General features: G+C 67.1%; 1 protein-coding gene across 4 annotated transcripts; it reads left to right on the top strand.

Annotated features, from left to right (window-relative positions):
• Positions 1-241: 241 nt before the first annotated feature.
• On the top strand, positions 242-15,867 carry ADORA2A (adenosine A2a receptor). Of its 4 annotated transcripts, XM_061385549.1 has the most exons (5): positions 772-853; positions 1,226-1,409; positions 1,513-1,681; positions 7,721-8,289; positions 14,307-15,867. In XM_061385549.1, exons 4-5 carry the CDS (start codon positions 7,964-7,966, stop codon positions 15,169-15,171), a joined length of 1,191 nt encoding a protein of 396 aa, XP_061241533.1. In that variant the 5' UTR covers positions 772-853; positions 1,226-1,409; positions 1,513-1,681; positions 7,721-7,963; the 3' UTR covers positions 15,172-15,867. The 4 variants fall into 4 exon arrangements, with proteins under 4 accessions (XP_061241534.1, XP_061241536.1, XP_061241535.1 ...); XM_061385550.1 differs by lacking the exons at positions 772-853; positions 1,226-1,409 and adding an exon at positions 242-313; XM_061385551.1 differs by lacking the exons at positions 772-853; positions 1,226-1,409 and adding an exon at positions 295-313 and having other exon boundaries at positions 1,622-1,681.
• Positions 15,868-16,979: the final 1,112 nt, after the last annotated feature.

The following is a 16,979-nucleotide window of genomic DNA, read 5'->3' as shown; positions in this document are numbered from 1 at the left end:
GGGCTGGCGCGCCTGGGACTTCGCGGCGGAGGAGAGCGAGTGCGGGCCTGCGGCCCGGGACGAGAGAATCGTCGGAGGGGACGGGGCAGGTGGCCTGAGCGGACGCGGGAGCCGGGAGCGTGGAGGGCGCGCGGGGGGCGCGAGCCGCGGCACGGGGCGCCCCGGCTCCGCGCGCGGCGGGGCGGCGGGGCGGGCGGGCGGCGGGGCGGGGCGCGGGCCGCGCGGGGCTGGAAGCCGCCGGCGGGGGGCGCCCGCGGGCGGAGCCGGAGCCCCAGCGACGCCGAGACCGCGGGTGCCGGCGCTCGAGCAGCAGGTCAGTGGGGGCCGCGGGTCTGGGGTCGCAGGCGGGCGGCCAGGGTCGTGGGGCCGGGAGCGCGGGCGGCGCGGACCCCCTCCTTCAGGCGCGCAGCCGCTGTGTCTCTTCCCGCCGCTCCGACAGCCGGTTCGAGGGCTGTGGTCCGCGCCCCGCCGGCGGCGGGCGCGGGGGCAGCTCGGGCGCGCCGCCGGCTCCCCAGCCCGGTCGGGGGGCGCTGCGCGGACCCCTCCGGGCCGCCCCCGGACTCGACCGGAAGGCGCGCGGGGCAGGCGGCGAGGGGAAGGGGCGAGAGCGCGCGGCCCCGGCGCAGGGGCGGGGGCGGCCCCGGTGCGCCCGGGGCCCCGGGCCTCGTCGAGCCTGCGGGGGCCGCAGAGGCCGGCCGGAGCGGAGCGGGCGGCCCCCGCGGGCCGGGACTTCCACAGGCGGAGCGCGCGAGCGTCCCGACGTCCCTGGTAGGCAGGCTGAGCGGACGGCGTCCGAGCGCCTGGGGCGCGGCGAGGGACGGAGCTGAGCGCTGGCCGAGCGCGGGCGCGTCCGGTGGGCGCTGGTGGCGGGAACCGGCCTCGGGGACCCGCCCCGGGGGAGGCCGGGGTGGGGACAGTCCTGGCGGCCCGCTGGGGCCGCCCTGAGCCAAGGCGGAACTGGCGGGAACGGTGGTGGCCCTCGAGGGGCTTGGCTCCGGGTGCCCAGGGGATGGGGGGGCCCGGGCCAGCGAGCGGAGATGTCTGCTCTGGGGCGCGGCCACCGCGATGTAGACTTCAGTTTCCCCGACTGTACAATGGGAGGAAGGCGGGGGCCAAGGGCTCCGCGGGGGAGAGGAGAGAAGCTGGGAGCGGAGGGCGTGTCCCCACCCCCTTTTCTCTGTACCGCAGCTGACCCCCGGGGGACGGCTCCTTTCCCCCATTTCAGGAGGCCCCGAGCCTGCTTCCACCCGCGGGACCTGTGCCCCTTTTCTGCGGGGATTCCAGACTGCTCCCCGCCCTGCACCCGCTGTTAGATCCTCCATGTCACTGCCAAGCCCAGCAGGGCTGCCCCGTGTGTCCGGCCCAGGGCCCGCGATGGACGGTTCTTGGGCGCACAGCGGGCCGGGCAGGTGGGGTGCTGTCGGGGGCTCCTCCTCCTGGGGTGGGCTGGAGAGGCTCTGCCCCTGGGGCCGGGCCCCATCCTGAGGTGTCCGCTCCTCCTCGCTCCGCCAGCGTCTTCTGGAGGTCCCCGGGCTCTCCCAGGTCCCGGATGTCACTTGGGCCGCTGGCCCGTCCCCTTAGAGCAGACCGTGTTCTGGGCTGACCCTGCCTCCCTCTCCAGTGCTTCAGGAAAACGGAGGACTGCCTACACACGGCCGGTGGGAGACAAGACTTTGGCCAGGTGAGTCTGTGTGGGCTTGCGCATTTCCTTTCTCCCGGGTCCTGGGACATGCAGGCCCCCAGCCAGCCCCCGCCCCAGTCTGCTCCCTAGGAGCCCACAGCTCGAGAGGGCCGTGGGCGGCTTCAGGAGCAGCCGGGATTGAGAGGCCCGGACATCCAGACATTCTGGTCTGGATCCCTCACTGGGCTTCCTGCCCCGGCCAACCTGCCTTCTCATCCTGTGAAACGTGGGATGGTGCGTGCTGGGTTCATGTTCGGGGCTGTGTATGTTGGGTGGTGCAGGGGGGCAGACTGGGGCCTGTGCTTGAGCTGGGAAACCCCGGAGAGAAGCTGTTAGGCTTGCAGGGCTAGGGGGCCATCACAAGAGACCGCTGTCAGCAGAGGGCCAAGTGACTAGCGCCGGGTGGGGAGCAGGCGCTTGGCTCCCGGGCATCGTACCCTGCAAACTGCGGGGCCCTGGGGCGGCCTTGGGCGGCGTCCACCATGCAGGGCCGTGGCCCTGGGGGCTCGCAGCGCTGATGTGAAAGCTGCGAGAAGCTCTCGTTCCACCTAACCTGCCTGACTCCCAAGCCCCCTGCCTCTGTGAGCTGGGACTGGTCTTGTGGGCTCTGCCTGTCTGCTGAAATCTGTGCACCCGTGAGAGTCCAGGGCAGCAGGGCCAGAGGGCAGGCGAGGGCTTGAAGGCTGGCTTGAAAAGACATTCTGGGCGGTGTGTGTGTCCGGCGGCCCCGAGGAGACCGCGGGCCTCAGGTGCTGAGCTTCTGAAGGATGAGCTCCAGCCCTCAGGCCTGGGGAGTGTGGGCGGCCACAGGAGGGTTTGCCCTGGAAGCCGAGGGACGGCAGGCGCTTGGAGCTGCAATGCGGAGGGAGACACCCTGCTGGGAGACCCGTCGCCTCCCAGGCGGGGCTGGGAGGAGGCCGGGTCCCCCCATCGCCTCCCACAGTCGTGGGAGGACCCCCCGGGCGTGGAAGCCATGGGATCCTGACAGGGGCGGGAGGGGCTGAGTGGAGGGGGGCTGCCCTTGCTCTAGGGGCAGAGAGGGTGGGGGTCGGGGAGGCAGGGCGCTCCAGCTGTCCAGCCCCCCACCACCCCAAGCCTTCCCTGACGCGTCTCTGAGCCTCACACGTCCCCGGAGGGCTCTGCTAGATGGTTCTGGCCCGCACCCGCTCCTGCAGGACAGGCCTGAGTGAGAAGTTGCTGGGCAGGGTCCTTCTGCGGCTCCGACCTCGGTTGCTGCCCTCGTGGGTCCAGCCGTCTGTCCCCTGGAAGAGAGGGTGGGCCTTGGGGTGTGCCAGGCAGAGGCAGGCAGGGGCCACCTGGGTGCCTCCCCTGCTGGCAGGGCGGTGGTTTCTGCCCATCTTCACAGGAGGGTTCGCCTCTGGCTCCTCAGTAGCCTCTGCAAACTGCAGGCGGGGCCGGGGCCACTGAGGGGTCAGGGAGCCAGCCGCTCTGGCCCACCCACCCCCATCCGCCCCCGGAGCTGTGTCAGCACGTCTCCACGCCTCCAGGCCCAGAGGTGGGTCTGCCTCCCCCACCCCCCATGTGGACACCTCTGCAAGCCCCGGGCACCGCCCCTTGAGCAGGCCAGCCCCCAGCCGGGCCCGCTGTGGTCTGTCCCCATTTGGAAAGCACCCCCCACCTTGCCCTCTTTAAGCACAGGAGCCGGTCCTGCCAGTTGAAGATTCGCCTGGGAGGGCTCTGGGAGCCAAGACCCCCCAGGGATGTGCAGAGCCTGGGGGACACCCCTTAGGGTCTCGGAGCATGAGCTGGAGGAACGGGCACCCAGGGCCTTGTGTGAGGAGTGGCCCCTTGGAGGGGGTGTTGGGGAGGCAGCCAGGGGGCGCCATCTGAGGCTGAGGGGCCGGGCCTGCAGCCTGTCCAGCGTAGGCCTGGACCCGAGGGGATGGAGAGGGGCCCTGTGCGTGGCCCCAGGGCCTGCTGTGCGGAAGCCCCGGGGGGTGGGGCCCAGTGCAGGGACTGCCCTCAGCCCTGCCCCTCACCACATCCTGCCCTCAGGCTCCGAGAGCAGCAGCTGCACCCCGGGGGCCCTAGGGGAGGGATCGCCGGCCGGTGCCCACCTGGGGGCTGCCCTTGCTGAGTCCCTCGGGCTGGCAGCCCTGCAGGGCCGGAAGGAGGAGGCCCCCTGGCTCCTCCAGGCAGCGCTGGAGTCACTGCTCTGCCCCCACTGATGCTTTTGGAGGGGGGCCGGGCGGGTCCCAAGGCCCTGGGGGTTTGGGGGAGGCGCGTGCCCAGACTCGGGGCCCCCCGACAGCCAGCGAGGGGCCCGCGGTTGGAGAGGAGTGCAGCTGCCCACCAAGCCCCCTCCGTGAGACGGAGGTCGGCGTTGCCCAGGCCACCTCAGGCTCTCGCCCTCCTGCTCTGTGAGGCCTGCGTGACGGTCCTCGGCGGTCCTCACGCCCTGACGTTCTCGGCTCGTGTGCGCGTCGCACAGCGCACCATGTGCCTGTCGGTCCCTCTGTGGTTCCCTCCCAGGGTTTTCATTTCTGTTGTGTCTGCCTGTTCTTTTCGGTGCTGCCGGGAATTCTCGTTCTTCTTTACGGACGCCTTTCCTTTCCCTCTCTGAAGACCTTAAGTACCTTTGATCGTCGTTTTCAGTTATTGCATTGCCTTCGTCTCTTCTGGAACAAGTCTCTGTATTTTAGACACTGGTTGCTTATCTGTCTTGCCCTTAGTTTTCCTCCTGTGCTTTGAAACTGTGCTTCGCAGGCTCTCGGAGTGGAGCTGAGGTCTTGGAGGTGGAGCGTGACCCGCACACCAGCCTGGGCGGCAGCTCTCGGGTCGGCCTCCCGGGACGACAGCGCCTTAAGACCCCGGCCGTGGGCTCGGGCCAGGCAGCGGCTGGCAGCGGGCTCCCTGGGCTCCAGCAGGCAGGGTGCTGCTGGGCACAGGGTCAAGTTCTCAGAAACACTTGCTGAGAAGCTAGTGGAGGGGTCTCAGGCTGGGGCTCTGGAGCCCAGGAAGAGGCCCAGCGTGGCTGTGACAGGCCCAGGCGGTACCCCACCCTTCGCGATACTCAGGGGCAGGTGTGCAGGGAGCTGTGTGCTAGCTGCCAGGCACCTCCGTCCAGCAGGCCCTGGGGGCCCACCCGCTACCTGGCCACGCGCAGCACAGAAAGCCTTGCCAGTGGGACGGACGAGGAGCCAGGAAGCGTGTGCGTTTTGATTACACAGAGGTTTTAATCAGAGCGGCCAGGCTGGTGAGGGTGAGGACAAAGGCGGGACGGAGCCTGTCTGCTGGGGAATCCTGTGGGGCTGCACTCCCCAGGCTTAGCATGCTGCTTCCCTGGCACGTGACTCTGGCCTGCCATGGGATGGCTTCTGCCCTCTGCCCTGTCCCCGGCCGGCGACAATCACAAGGAAATACTGCATCATTAATACTTAATTGCCCCTCTTGGCTAGCGACAGATGACTCAAGGATTAACAAGGGCCAACAGAAAGGGATAGGAAATTGCCAGATCCGGTCCCAGCCCCAGCCCCAACCCTGGGCCCTGGGCCTCCGACCTTCCTGTGGCTCTGGGACGCCTCCGAAGGCGGGGCGGCAGGGAGGCACCCAGAGGCCCCAGGAAGCCTCCTTGCTGCCGTTTTCCATGGGCATTTCCCCAGCAAGGTTCATGGGGGCTCTTAGGCCCCTGCAGCCTCCTTTCCTGAGCTCCCCAGCGGGCCGCTCGAGCCTGGGCTCTGAGGTGGAGTCCAGGGGGAGCCCTGGGACAGCTCAGGTCTGGGTGGTCAGCGGGGGGCTGAAGCCTGGTTCTCCCCAGCTGTGCGCGTTGATTCCCGGTTCCCGTCAGTGACGTGTGACTGGCTTGAAACAGGCCGTCACAGGAGCATTGATAAGCAGTAAAGTCCGGCAAAGGGCCCAGGCTGACTTGGGTCTGACGGCAGGGACGCTCTGGCCGCCTCCAGCCTGCCTGCCCCGGGCGCCCCTCACGCGCTCCGCTCGGCGCTGGAGGGCCGGGTCTGGCCGACACCCAGGTGGTCTGTGTGGCCAGGGCTGTGCTTGCAGCTGCGGGAGGCAGACGGGGTGCAGGGGCGTGCTGGCTCCTCGAGGGCCGACCTGGGTGGGAGGGCGCCCCCGGCCCCTGGTGGACGGCAGGAGGGTGGCTCCAGTTTAGAGGCCTGGGCACCCTGGGTGCAGAAGGTGATGGGGACGCCCTGAGGATTAGAGGTCCCGGGAGGCACTCATGGAGGGCTTGGCTTAGGGGCCCCAAGGCCCTTCCGTGCCAAGCATCCTGGCTCTTGTGGGGTCAGCCAACATCTGGGGCATGAGCTGGCGGTATTCCCCCATCACTGGGGCTCCAAACGAGGCCCAGACAGTCCAGCTTCAGCTCCCCAGAAACACGGTACCAATCTGGGTCAGCCGGCCCCGGGGCCCTCGGTCTGGGAGACGGGCTGGGCCCGAGTCAGGCTTCCAGCGTGGGCCGTGCGCCGCCAACGCAGCTTCCCCGGGAGAGGCCAAGGCAGGGCAAGAAGGATGGCAGGGGGTCGGCAGGAGGCCGGCGGCTCACTGGTGGGGGACACAGGTCCCCGGGACCTGGCGCTGGACCCGAGAGGCCCCCCAGAGAGAAGCCTGCCCCTTCGCTCCAGTGGGAGGATGGTGAGACTGCGGAGCTTCAGCAGTCAGGTGCCCCGGGGGACTGCTGCTTTGGGCTGCCGGCCAGAGGCGCCAAGGGACACCACGTGGCCAGAGGTGGCACCGGGAGGCTCGGTCCGCCCACCTTTGCTGCTGGCCAGCTCTGTAAGCCGCTGGCTGGCACATGCCCTGTGTTCAACAGGGGCTCGGTGGGACTTGTTTGTGGCAGCTGGCAGGCCTGGGAGAACCCACAGGCTGCAGGGACCCCTCGGTTTGTCAGGGGCTCCGCCTCGTCTCTCCTGCTCCCTGCTGCTGTGTCACGGGGTGCCCACCACTGGCTGCAGCTGCCGGAGGCAGGGGTGGAGCTGTCAGAAGGGAGCTGCGGGGTCCTCTGTCTCAGCACCACAGCACCTCCTGGACCGGTGAGGGGACCCGGCCCTCTGAATGCAGCTAGGGGCCACGAGCAGCCTTCTCCCAAGGCGGCCTGTCCAGCCGATGCCTCGCATCCTGGAGGACAGACGGGCCGGGCAGCCCCCAGCCCTCATGCAGACACCTGTCCCCGCGGCCGGCGGCCACCACTGCCCGTGTGCACCTGGGCCCCCGGCAGGGGGAGCTTGGGGCAGGAGGAGGGTGGACTTGGCACAGGGGACCCTGCCGGGCAGCACGATGGAGTGTGGCAGGGAAGCCAAGGCGGTGGGGAGAGGCCTCTGAGTGTCGGGGGAGCTCAGGGGCCCCTGGGAGGCAGGCTGCTTCTCCAGAGCTGTCGCGGATTCTTGACACCAGGATATTTTGACCGGGTTGGGACGGGGGCAGCTGTTTCACGCGTGCTCATTTCCTGCTCGTAGAATCACGGGTGAGAGCCTAAATGGCCCCCAGAGGCGACAGGGGTCCAGCCTTCCCACTGTGTCAGTGGGGAAACCGAGGCCGGTGCCCGCCGAGTCCTGGCTGAGCACCCCCGCGGGTGGGCGGAGGAGCGGGCTGGCAGCGGGCGTGGGAGGAGGCCGCGGGCGGGGCTGAGGAGCGCCCCGCCCAGACGCGCCTCCGCGGGCGGGGGCTGCAGGGGCGGGCGCCCTCCGAGCGCTCCGGCACCCCTGCACTCCCAGTGGGGCGCCCCGCGGTGCGAGCGCGCGGGGCCTCTGGGCAGCTCCCGGCTCAGGGACGCTGGGCAAGGAGGGTGGTCCCGGCAGACCCAGGGGTTTCCAGGAGGGGGGGTGGGGGGGGCTGCCACAGAAGGCTCGGGAAGCGAGCTGAGCCCCGGGGGCGACAGCAGCGATTCACCTCTGCGAGGTTTTGCTCCTCTGGGAGAAAAGCACTCGGGCTGACCCCCGCCTTCCCGGAGGGCCGGGCAGGGTGGGTCGTCCTCCGGCCGGTGCCTGCCTGTGGGGGGCTGCCGGGTATCTCTGGCCGTGCCCGGAGGTCCAGCTCCTCACGAGGCTTCTCCCTTGGCAGGTGTCTCAGGACCTGAAGCAGAGCTGAGATGCCACCGGAGCGCCTGCAGGGCGTCTGCGTTCTGGAGCCGCGCCGTGGGCGGTGAAGCGTGCTGGGGGAGCCCCCCGACCGACGGCAGGGTCGCCCCGCTCCTGCGAAGAAGGGGCTCGGGGCCTGGGGGGGCCGGCCGTGCCGCAGCTATGGACCGAGCGCTGGCGCGGCCCGCGTCCTCGCTGAGCCCGCCCGCCGGCCGCCGCGCGCGCCATGTCCGGCTTCTCAGTGTACATCGCGGTGGAGCTGGCCATCGCCGTGCTGGCCATCCTGGGCAACGTGCTGGTGTGCTGGGCGGTGTGGATCAACAGCAACCTGCAGAACGTCACCAACTACTTCGTGGCGTCGCTGGCGGCAGCCGACATCGCCGTGGGGGTGCTCGCCATCCCCTTCGCCGTGACCCTGAGCACCGGCTTCTGCGCGGCTTGCCACAGCTGCCTCTTCTTCGCCTGCTTTGTCCTGGTGCTCACGCAGAGCTCCATCTTCAGCCTGCTGGCCATCGCCATTGACCGCTACATTGCCATCCGAATCCCGCTCCGGTGAGTCCTGCTCCCCGGGGGTGCCTCGTGCCGGGGGCTGCACCCGTGAGGGGCTGTGCCGGGGGTCAGGGTGAACCAGGGATCAGGGTGAACTTGGGGGTCAGGGTGAACTCAGGTCAGGGTGAACTTGGGGGTCAGGGTGAACTCGGGGGTCACGGTGAACAGGGAGTCAGGGTGAACTCGGGGGTCAGGGTGAACTCGGATCAGGGTGAACCCGGGGGTCAGGGTGAACTTGGGGGTCAGGGTGAACCGGGGGTCAGGGTGAACTCAGGTCAGGGTGAACTCGGGGGTCAGGGTGAACTTGGGGGTCAGGGTGAACCGGGGGTCAGGGTGAACAGGTGTCAGGGTAAACGCGGGTCAGGGTGAACTTGGGTCAGGGTGAACCAGAGGTCAGGGTGAACCCGGGGGTCAGGGTGAACCCGGGGGTCAGTGTGAACTCAGGGGTCAGGGTGAACCCGGGGGTCAGGGTGAACCGGGGGTCAGGGTGAACTCAGGGGTCAGGGTGAACTCGGGGGTCAGGGTGAACCAGAGATCAGGGTGAACTCGGGGGTCAGGGTGAACTGGGGGTCAGGGCTTGGCATGGTGTCATTGTGTTCAGCCGGGGCTGTGGGGCTGCCCAGGGCCTGGCACGGCCGGCAGTCGTGGCATGCTGGCTGATAGCCGCGGGTGTGGGCCAGGCTGGTCCTCCCCAGGGCACCCGGGAGAGGCTGTCGTGCTGCAGCTCTTGGTGAGCCGTGTGTCCAGGCCTGGGGGTGGCTGCGTCTGGGCCTCCGGTCACAAAGCGTGATGCTGGGGTGGGGTGGGCCCCACGGGAAACCACGGGCCTCAGCTAGAAGCCGCCTTCTTCCAGCCCCTCCGGGCCAGCCTGCACTTTGCAGGTTAGGAAAATGACCCTGAGGGGAAGTGACTCGGCCAGATGCCTCGGGTGAGTCATCTGGACCTCTATGCAAATCATGCTTCTCCCTCACGGCCTGCTTGGGGCTGGTGGGGTTTTCCTGGTGAAACTTTTGTGAAATGACTTCAGGCGAGTGTTGTGGAAACAAAGACTCTCCCCGAGGCTGAGTTCACTTAAATGCAGCCTCCACCTACACCACCACCGACCCAGAGGGGGTCGGGGGGCTTCGGGCCTGCCTCCCTGCCCCTCCGTTCTGGGACTGAGCCCCACAACCTTGACGGTGGCAGGCCCGAGGGAGGTGGTGAATGCTAGCAGGTGGCGCCTGCTTACGGAGCAGCCCCACGCTGGGCTGAGGGCGCCTGGCTGGGCCGGGGAAGAGGCTTGATGAGCAAGTGGAAATGTCGAGTGTGGAACCCGAGGGCACGCTCAGAGGTCATTTCTTCCCATCATCTGGGTGGGAAAACAAGACTGAGAAGCACCAGCCCCCAGGGCCACGCAGCAAGCTGGCAGCACAGCCGGGCTGGGTCTGGGAAGGAGTGCGCCTGCCGCCCCGTGACTGCGGTCCTTTGCGGGATTGCTCACAGGGCGGCCCCAGGCCCCCAGGTCAGGTGGCCGTCACTGCCCCCGGGCTCTCGGGGGCCAGCACACGCCCACATCCTGCTGCTCAAACAAAGGAGGACCCGGGCCTGCGTGGCCATCCAGGGATGCCGTGTCCCGGGAGAGCCTAGAACCCTTGTCAGAAGGAAAGGCGACCCCGGCCCTAACCAAGGACCAGCCTGAATGGCGGGCTGGAGTCCAGGCTGGTCCAGGACACAGAGGCTGGTCTGACTGACGTCCCTTTCCAGGCCAGGGCCAGTGTGGGCCTGATGCATGCAAGGGACGGCAGGTCTGGGGGCGATCGGGGTTAGCCGCTGATCACGAGAGAGGCCTGTGGCTTCTTGTCGGTTCTCTGAGAGTCACAAATCCCAGCCTCCTCCCCGGCGCAGGCGGGTGGCCCGTGCTGTGACAGTGGGGGGTCCGCTGCCCCTCTCTGGGCCCGTTTTCCATCCGTCCCAGGGGCCGAGGGTTTGAGGGCCCAGTGAGTGGACTGGAGTGGTGGGGCCCTGCGGGAGGATGGCAGGAGGGTGGATGGGGATTCAGGCCTTTCTGAAGCTGCCGGAGGCTCAGAGCCATGGGCCTGGCCACACCTCCCCAGCCCCACGCCCTTCAAGAGCGGGGCCTAGTCCCACCCCGACCCCGGCCGTCTGAGCTGCGCGAGGCAGGGCTCTGGAGGGGCTGGCCTGGCTGCCGGGTCAGGCGGCCGCAGGCTGGAGGAGGCGATATGCGTCCCTCCGGGCCGGGCGCTAGCACCGCCAGGATGTGAGCTCACGTCTCCGCTCATCCCGGCCAGCGGTGGCTGTGACCCTCCTGTTGCGCAGGAGGATGCCCGCGGCCGCTCCGAAGGAAAAGTGTCTCCTGACCCTGGGACTCAAGGGCCCTGGGATGTGAGGGCCGGGGGACAAGGCGTGGAACGGTGTCTGCTGGGGCACCCGAGGACAGGCCGGGCGTGAGGGGACGAGACAGAGGCAGGCGGGAGCCCGGAGCTCCGGGCAGTTCGGGGGCTGCCCGGCTCGGGACACCTGTCCCTGCCCGCTCCCGTGGGAAGCCAGCCCGGCCCGTGTGCCATTTCTTGCTCCGCTCAGGAGGCCCACTGGCTGCTCTGAAGTCCAGCCGCTGACGATGCTCTAAGGTGCCCGTCCCCAAGCCCGCACCATTCACCGTTAATTTCTCTTTAAAAACGAAGAATGCAGCTTCAGAAAGATCTCCATGCGCCTCCTGAGTGCAGGGCCTGCCCAGGGGTGGGGACAGGCGCTCTCCATATCCCCCACGGACAGACTCCCAGGGGAACTCCAGGGCCGCCTCCCTCCTCTCTCGTTAACCCCCACAGACCCTGGGGAGCAGCCTCCTCGTGGGGCAGCAGAGTCCCGGGCCCGGGTGCTGGATCGCCCCAGAGGTCAGACCCGAGCACCCTGGCTTCTGAGTGGGTGCTGGAGAGGGCACTCCCTGCAGGGCATGACACCAAGCCTGCGGGGGCGTACCGGTGCTGGGGGGCAGGTGTCACGGGGGGCCCGCCTGGACGGACGCCCCGGGGAAGGAAGGAGCCTGCGGGCAGGCCCTGGGCAGGGAGAGGGGACAGGTGCACGGGCCCACGGGGCTTGTGCGGCGGCTCAGGCCTGCCCGAGCCTGAGAGGGAGGGTGGGTTCCAGCCGTGAGCCGCGGGCGCCTTTGGGCTACTTGGAAGGCTCTGCTTTCTCCCGGCCAAAGGGCAGGTGTGCAGTGAGTCCCACCGAGAACTGGGGGGCATGACTGGATCAGAGGGAAGCCCCCAGTGGGAGAGACGGGGGCCCCCAGCAGGGTCAGCACACAAAGTGGGGGGGGTGCCAGCGCCCCGCGACGCCTCCGGGCCCCCAGGACCACGCAGCGCTGGCTGGCCTGGGCACACCCCCGTCCGGCAGGCAGGCAGGCTGTCTGAGGCCCCGTGGGGCAGGACGCGACCACCTCAGTCACAGACACAGCCCAGGGGCTGCCGCTGGGCCAGGCTGGGGCGTGGCCGTGGCTCCCCGTTTGAGCCCAAACATTGACCCGGTCCCCTGGGAGCCTAAGAGGCTTTCTTTTGAGTAACAAGATTAATCTGTCTGGGCGCTCCTTGAATAAAGAACTGCACGTATTGAAAACATCAAAAGGAAGAGCAGCAAGCACGGTGAGGGGCTGCGCCCCCCCCGCCTTCCGGGAAGGCAGGGCCGGGGCTCCTCCAGACATCCTCTGCCCACAGACGGGTGCCATCAGCGTCTGCTCCTGCCCCCAGGAGGGGCTTCCCTTACAGGATGCAGCGGCAGACTTCCTCTCCTGGGTCTCCTCGTCTGCATGGAGACAGCTGGACAGCGTGGGCTTTTTAAACCGTGTCCCCAGCAGCCTTCACGCTGAGCCCCGGCTTCCCCGGCACCCCCCAAGTTCATTTACTCAGGGAATACCAGTCAGCCTCCTCTCCCTCAGCAGCTGCGCTCTGGGACTGCAGCTGAGGTTTACTTCTGCTGATTGCCTCCAGTGGCAGGAGGGTCACCCCTGCCCGAGGCAGCCCATGTCTCCTGTGAACAGCTCCCTTACCCTGAACCACAACCCACCTGCCTGTGGTGTCCACCCACTGACCCTCTGTCCTGCCCTCATGGGACAGTGCTCCAGGCCCCGCGTTCTTAGCCCCGTTTTAAGACGAGGAAACTGGGGCTCAGAGTAACAGAACATGGCTAAGCAAGAACGCACCAGCGCTAGGCCCCAGAGAGGGGTATGCTTTGCTTCCGAAAGATGTCAACATTAAAATAGCCTCCTATTCAGTGAGACTATTTAAATCACTGTTTGCGGAGTACTAGAAGCAGTGCCTAGCACACAGCAAGTGCTACCTAAGAATTAAGTGGGGAAAAAAAATAATAACCTCTGGCCTTACATTTGAAGCTCCAGAACCGGAAATCGGGCAGTGTAGGCTTTCTGTGGCGTGGGCGAACTGGGCAAGCCCATGACCCTCTTCCTGCCAGAGGCACCCAAGCCCGCGCTGACTGGGGCCGCAGAGCTCGGGAGAGTGGGGTCCCGCTCGGGCACTGTGTGGGCTCAGAACTGACAAACTCACCTTGGCCCGAGCAGCCTCCGGGCTCCTGGCGTGTCCACGGCAAGGCCATGCCTCTCCTGGGGTCTCAGGAGAGGAGAATGAGGGGTTCGATGAGAGATCAGAGGTACCAGCTTTTCTTTTTCCCTTAATGTGAATCAGCTGACAAAATTTAACCCGTGAGTGATTTTACCCAGAACAGTGGGCTCTGGCCCCCAAGATCCTGCAGCGCCGGGCAGGCGTGTGTGGTGGTGAGGGCACAGGGGGGCGGAGCAGCGTCTGGAGCTTCCTGCACACTCGGTGACGCACAGCAGCCCGCCGGCCTCGCGCCCGTGTGGCCTGCAGGCCCCCGGGTCTGCTCCACCTTGAGCTAGTTTCTGCAGATACTTCCAATCCTGGAATTAAGGGAAGCGAGCTTCCCCTCGACACCTGTTACAGCTCTCTCAGTGATGGTGATGCAGAGATGGACGCAGGATCCACGGGGCCCCCAGCCTTGGGAGCCCAGCTTGGGTGGGATTCGTTGCACTTGATACTCCTCTGGGAAGACAGCTGACCTGAACTTTAAAGGGATGGGTCGGGTTTACTGGTAGAGGTGTTGGGGAACCAAAACCCTGGAATGCAGCTCATCCCTCGGAACCCTGAGGCCGCCCTCCTCAGTCTGGCAGATGAGTTTTTTCTGCCTGTTCTTTAAAATCTCTGCCGTCTTTTTTTCAAACTGATTTATTTGGCTGCTCCGGGTCTCTTGTGGCACGTGGGATCTAGTTCCCTGACCGGAGATAGAACCCAGGTCCCCTGCATTGGGAGCTTGGTGTCTTACCCATGGGGCCACTAGGGAAGTCCCTGCCATCTCTTTTCATTGGTGTCACCTTCTGGGCGGGCGGGTCCAGCCTCTCCCCAAGTGTGGAGCCCTCCAGAGTATGGAGTCATTCAGGCCAGATTACTTCTCTCTGGACCTTAGGATCTTGGGCAACTGCGTCCTCTTGAATGTGAAGGCTGCTGTGCAAACGTTAAGACATCCAGACCCCTCTCCAGAGGGCTCTGGGCAGATTTGGAAGAGAGATGAGCATCTCATCTGGCCTGGGACCTCCACCCTTCCCCTCCCCTCCTGTGCTGCCTCTCCCTGGGGGGGCTTCTGGGGACCCCAGGTAAAGTAGGAAAGGGACAGCATGGAGCACAGGACGTGTGACCCCTGACAGGCTGGATCTGGCTGGTGCTGTCTCCAGCCAGTGACCACCCTCCAGGGCATTCCCACACTGCAAGGAAATGCATTCTCGCAGCGCCCAAGATCAGCATGGAGGTTATAACTTCTCCCCTCCCCCTTCCCAAGTCACATTAGCCCCTTCAAACCAAACCAAGTCAAGCAGTACAGCCATCAGAGGACACTGAGGCCAGGCGGCAGGAACCGCCCGGCCCAAGACCTCGGGGCCAGTGGACGGGTCGGGCGGCAGGTGCCCAGGCTCCTCTCTGATGCGGGTCCCCTCTCCCCAGGTACAACGGCTTGGTGACGGGCACGCGTGCCAAGGGCATCATCGCCGTCTGCTGGGTGCTGTCCTTCGCCATCGGCCTGACCCCCATGCTGGGCTGGAACAACTGCAGTCAGCAGGAGAGCCGGAACAGCTCCCAGGTCTGCGGGGAGGGCCAGGTGGCCTGTCTCTTCGAGGACGTGGTGCCCATGGGCTACATGGTCTACTACAACTTCTTCGCCTGCGTGCTGCTGCCGCTGCTGCTCATGCTGGGCGTCTACCTGCGCATCTTCCTGGCGGCGCGGCGGCAGCTGAAGCAGACGGAGAGCCAGCCGCCGCCCCCGGGGGAGCGCCCGCGGTCCACGCTGCAGAAGGAGGTGCACGCCGCCAAGTCGCTGGCCATCATCGTGGGGCTGTTCGCCCTGTGCTGGCTGCCCCTGCACGTCATCAACTGCTTCACCTTCTTCTGCCCCTCGTGCGGCCACGCCCCGCCCTGGCTCATGTACCTGACCATCGTCCTCTCGCACGGCAACTCGGTGGTGAACCCCTTCATCTACGCCTACCGCATCCGCGAGTTCCGCCACACCTTCCGCAGGATCGTGCGCAGCCACGTGCTGCGGCGGCGGCGGCGGCGCGAGCCCTTCAAGGCGGGGGACCCCGGCGCCCGCGCGCTGGCGGCTCACGACCCGGAGCGCGTGGGCCTCCGCCTCAACGGCCACCCGCCCGGGGGCGTCTGGGCCAACGGCGGCGCCCCCCGGCCCGACGGCCCCGCCCTGGCGCTGCCCAGCGCGGGCGGCGCCCGCGGGTCCCAGCGGGACGTGCAGCTCCAGGGCCGGCGCCCAGAGTCCCCGGGCCTCGGGGGTCCCCGGGGCAGAGCAGGAGTGTCCTGAGGGCCCGCCGAGTGCGCCCCTTCGGAAGGGAAGGGACTTGCTCCTCCCGCGTCGAGGACCCGTCGTGCTGGGAGCAGAGTGCATGTGCGGAGACCCCCTTTCTCGCGGTCGGTTCCCACTTTGGACCGAGGAGGGCGCCCCCCACCGGCTGGAGCGGCGTGAGGCCCGGCAGGGAGGGTCTGGCGTCCGCGGAGGCGGCCCTGCACCAGGCCAGGGCCGGTCCCCAGCCGCTGAAGCACCGCCAAGCGCCGCCGCGTCTCTGCAGAGCAGGCTGGCTGGCCCGAGGCTGGGGAATGGCCTCACAGGGCCCCCTGCACACTCACCCGCTCCTCGGGCTTTCCAAGGGTTCAGAGCTGCTGTGCTTGCTGGCGGCGTTGGACTGTTTTGTTTTTCCAGTAGAAAACGAAGGCCTGAGGAGACCCTTTTTATTTTACCTTCCCTCCCTGGCTGCTGGCTCCGTTTCGGTCCTGCTGCTAACCTGGCCGCAGGCGCCCCCACTGCCCTGAGCGGCCGCGCGTCCCCTTCGAGGACGGGGGTTGGAGCCGAGGGGGCCAGGGCCGGCCAGCAGGGGTGAGTCTAGGTGGCTCAGAGCTTCCCCGGGCAGAGGCCCTCTCTAACTGCCTTGCCTTCTGAAGGGAATATTATTTTGTTGTTTTTTTCTGAGACAAAATAAAAATGAGCCACGTCGTGTTTCAAGCTCGTCCCATGAGAACGGTGTCTGAGTTCCTTTCCCTGCCCACAGTCCGGCCTACTACACACCTGTGGGTCTGTGTTGCAGGTGTGGGATAGACAGCCTGCCTGGGGCCGCGGTGGGTGGGTGGGCTCCGGGGAGCCCCTCTTCCTCCGGAGCGGGCTGTCTGCTTGCAGCGAAATCCACAGGTCCATGTGCAGTCCCAAAGGAAGGAGGCGCCCTCCCGGGTCCCCTCAGCATGGGGAGCAGACTCCCGCCTCCCCGATGCCACAGAGGAATCTGGAATCGATGGGGGGTTGCAGATAGAGGCCACACTGCCTTCCCCTGGAGTCATTCCCCACCCCTGCTCCCACCAGGGGGGTTTCCTGCTCCGACAACTGTCTCTGGGCCCTGCCCCCTCCACCAAGGAGCAGGTGCCCCGCTTCTGGAGAAGTCTGAAGTGGGGGGTGCCCCAGAGAGAGCCAGGCCTGGTGTCGAGTCGCAGAGGCACACTCGGGGCAGAGATGGAACAGGAGAAGCCACAGGTGGTGCTCACGCAGCCCCAAGAGCTCCCTGTGCAGGAGGCTGAACAGCAGAGGGAGGCTCAGCACCCATCCCCGTCCCCAGCTTGCAAACAGCAGAAGGGAGCTAAAACCCAGGCTTATCTGACCGAAAGTCCAAGGCCTCGAGCTGTCTCAGCCAAACCGAAAACTACGCAATCATGCCGTGCTCCCACCATGCTGCTGAAGACACAAGAGACAGCTGCCTGCTCCTCGTGTTTTCACCCTGCTCCCCGGGTTTCGCGGCGTTGCACTGCACACCTTCCTACTCCTACTAAACAGATGTATGTGTGAGGACCCCATGGCCCCATCCATCAGAGGTCCTCCTGGCTGGCTACACAGAGGAGACGCAGGACGACCCCCGAGCCCCTGCCGCAGAGATGTGGTGGACGCAGGCAGTGGCGGTTCCCAGGGACTCTCACAGACAGCTAGGACCAGAACCCCAGAGACCAATGCACGGCCCACCCTACCCACGCCGGCCCGTCCACCCCGCACACCCTGGCATGTGCTGGCTGCGGGCAGAGGGCGGAACGGTGGCCAGCTTGGGGCCTGAAGCGGCCAAGAGCGCAGAGGCTCTG

Source organism: Bos javanicus, chromosome 17 (assembly GCF_032452875.1).
Source record: "Bos javanicus breed banteng chromosome 17, ARS-OSU_banteng_1.0, whole genome shotgun sequence".
NCBI lineage: Eukaryota > Metazoa > Chordata > Mammalia > Artiodactyla > Bovidae > Bos > Bos javanicus.
Note: the sequence above shows the minus strand (reverse complement) of the source record. Positions and strands in the feature narration are given on the sequence as shown.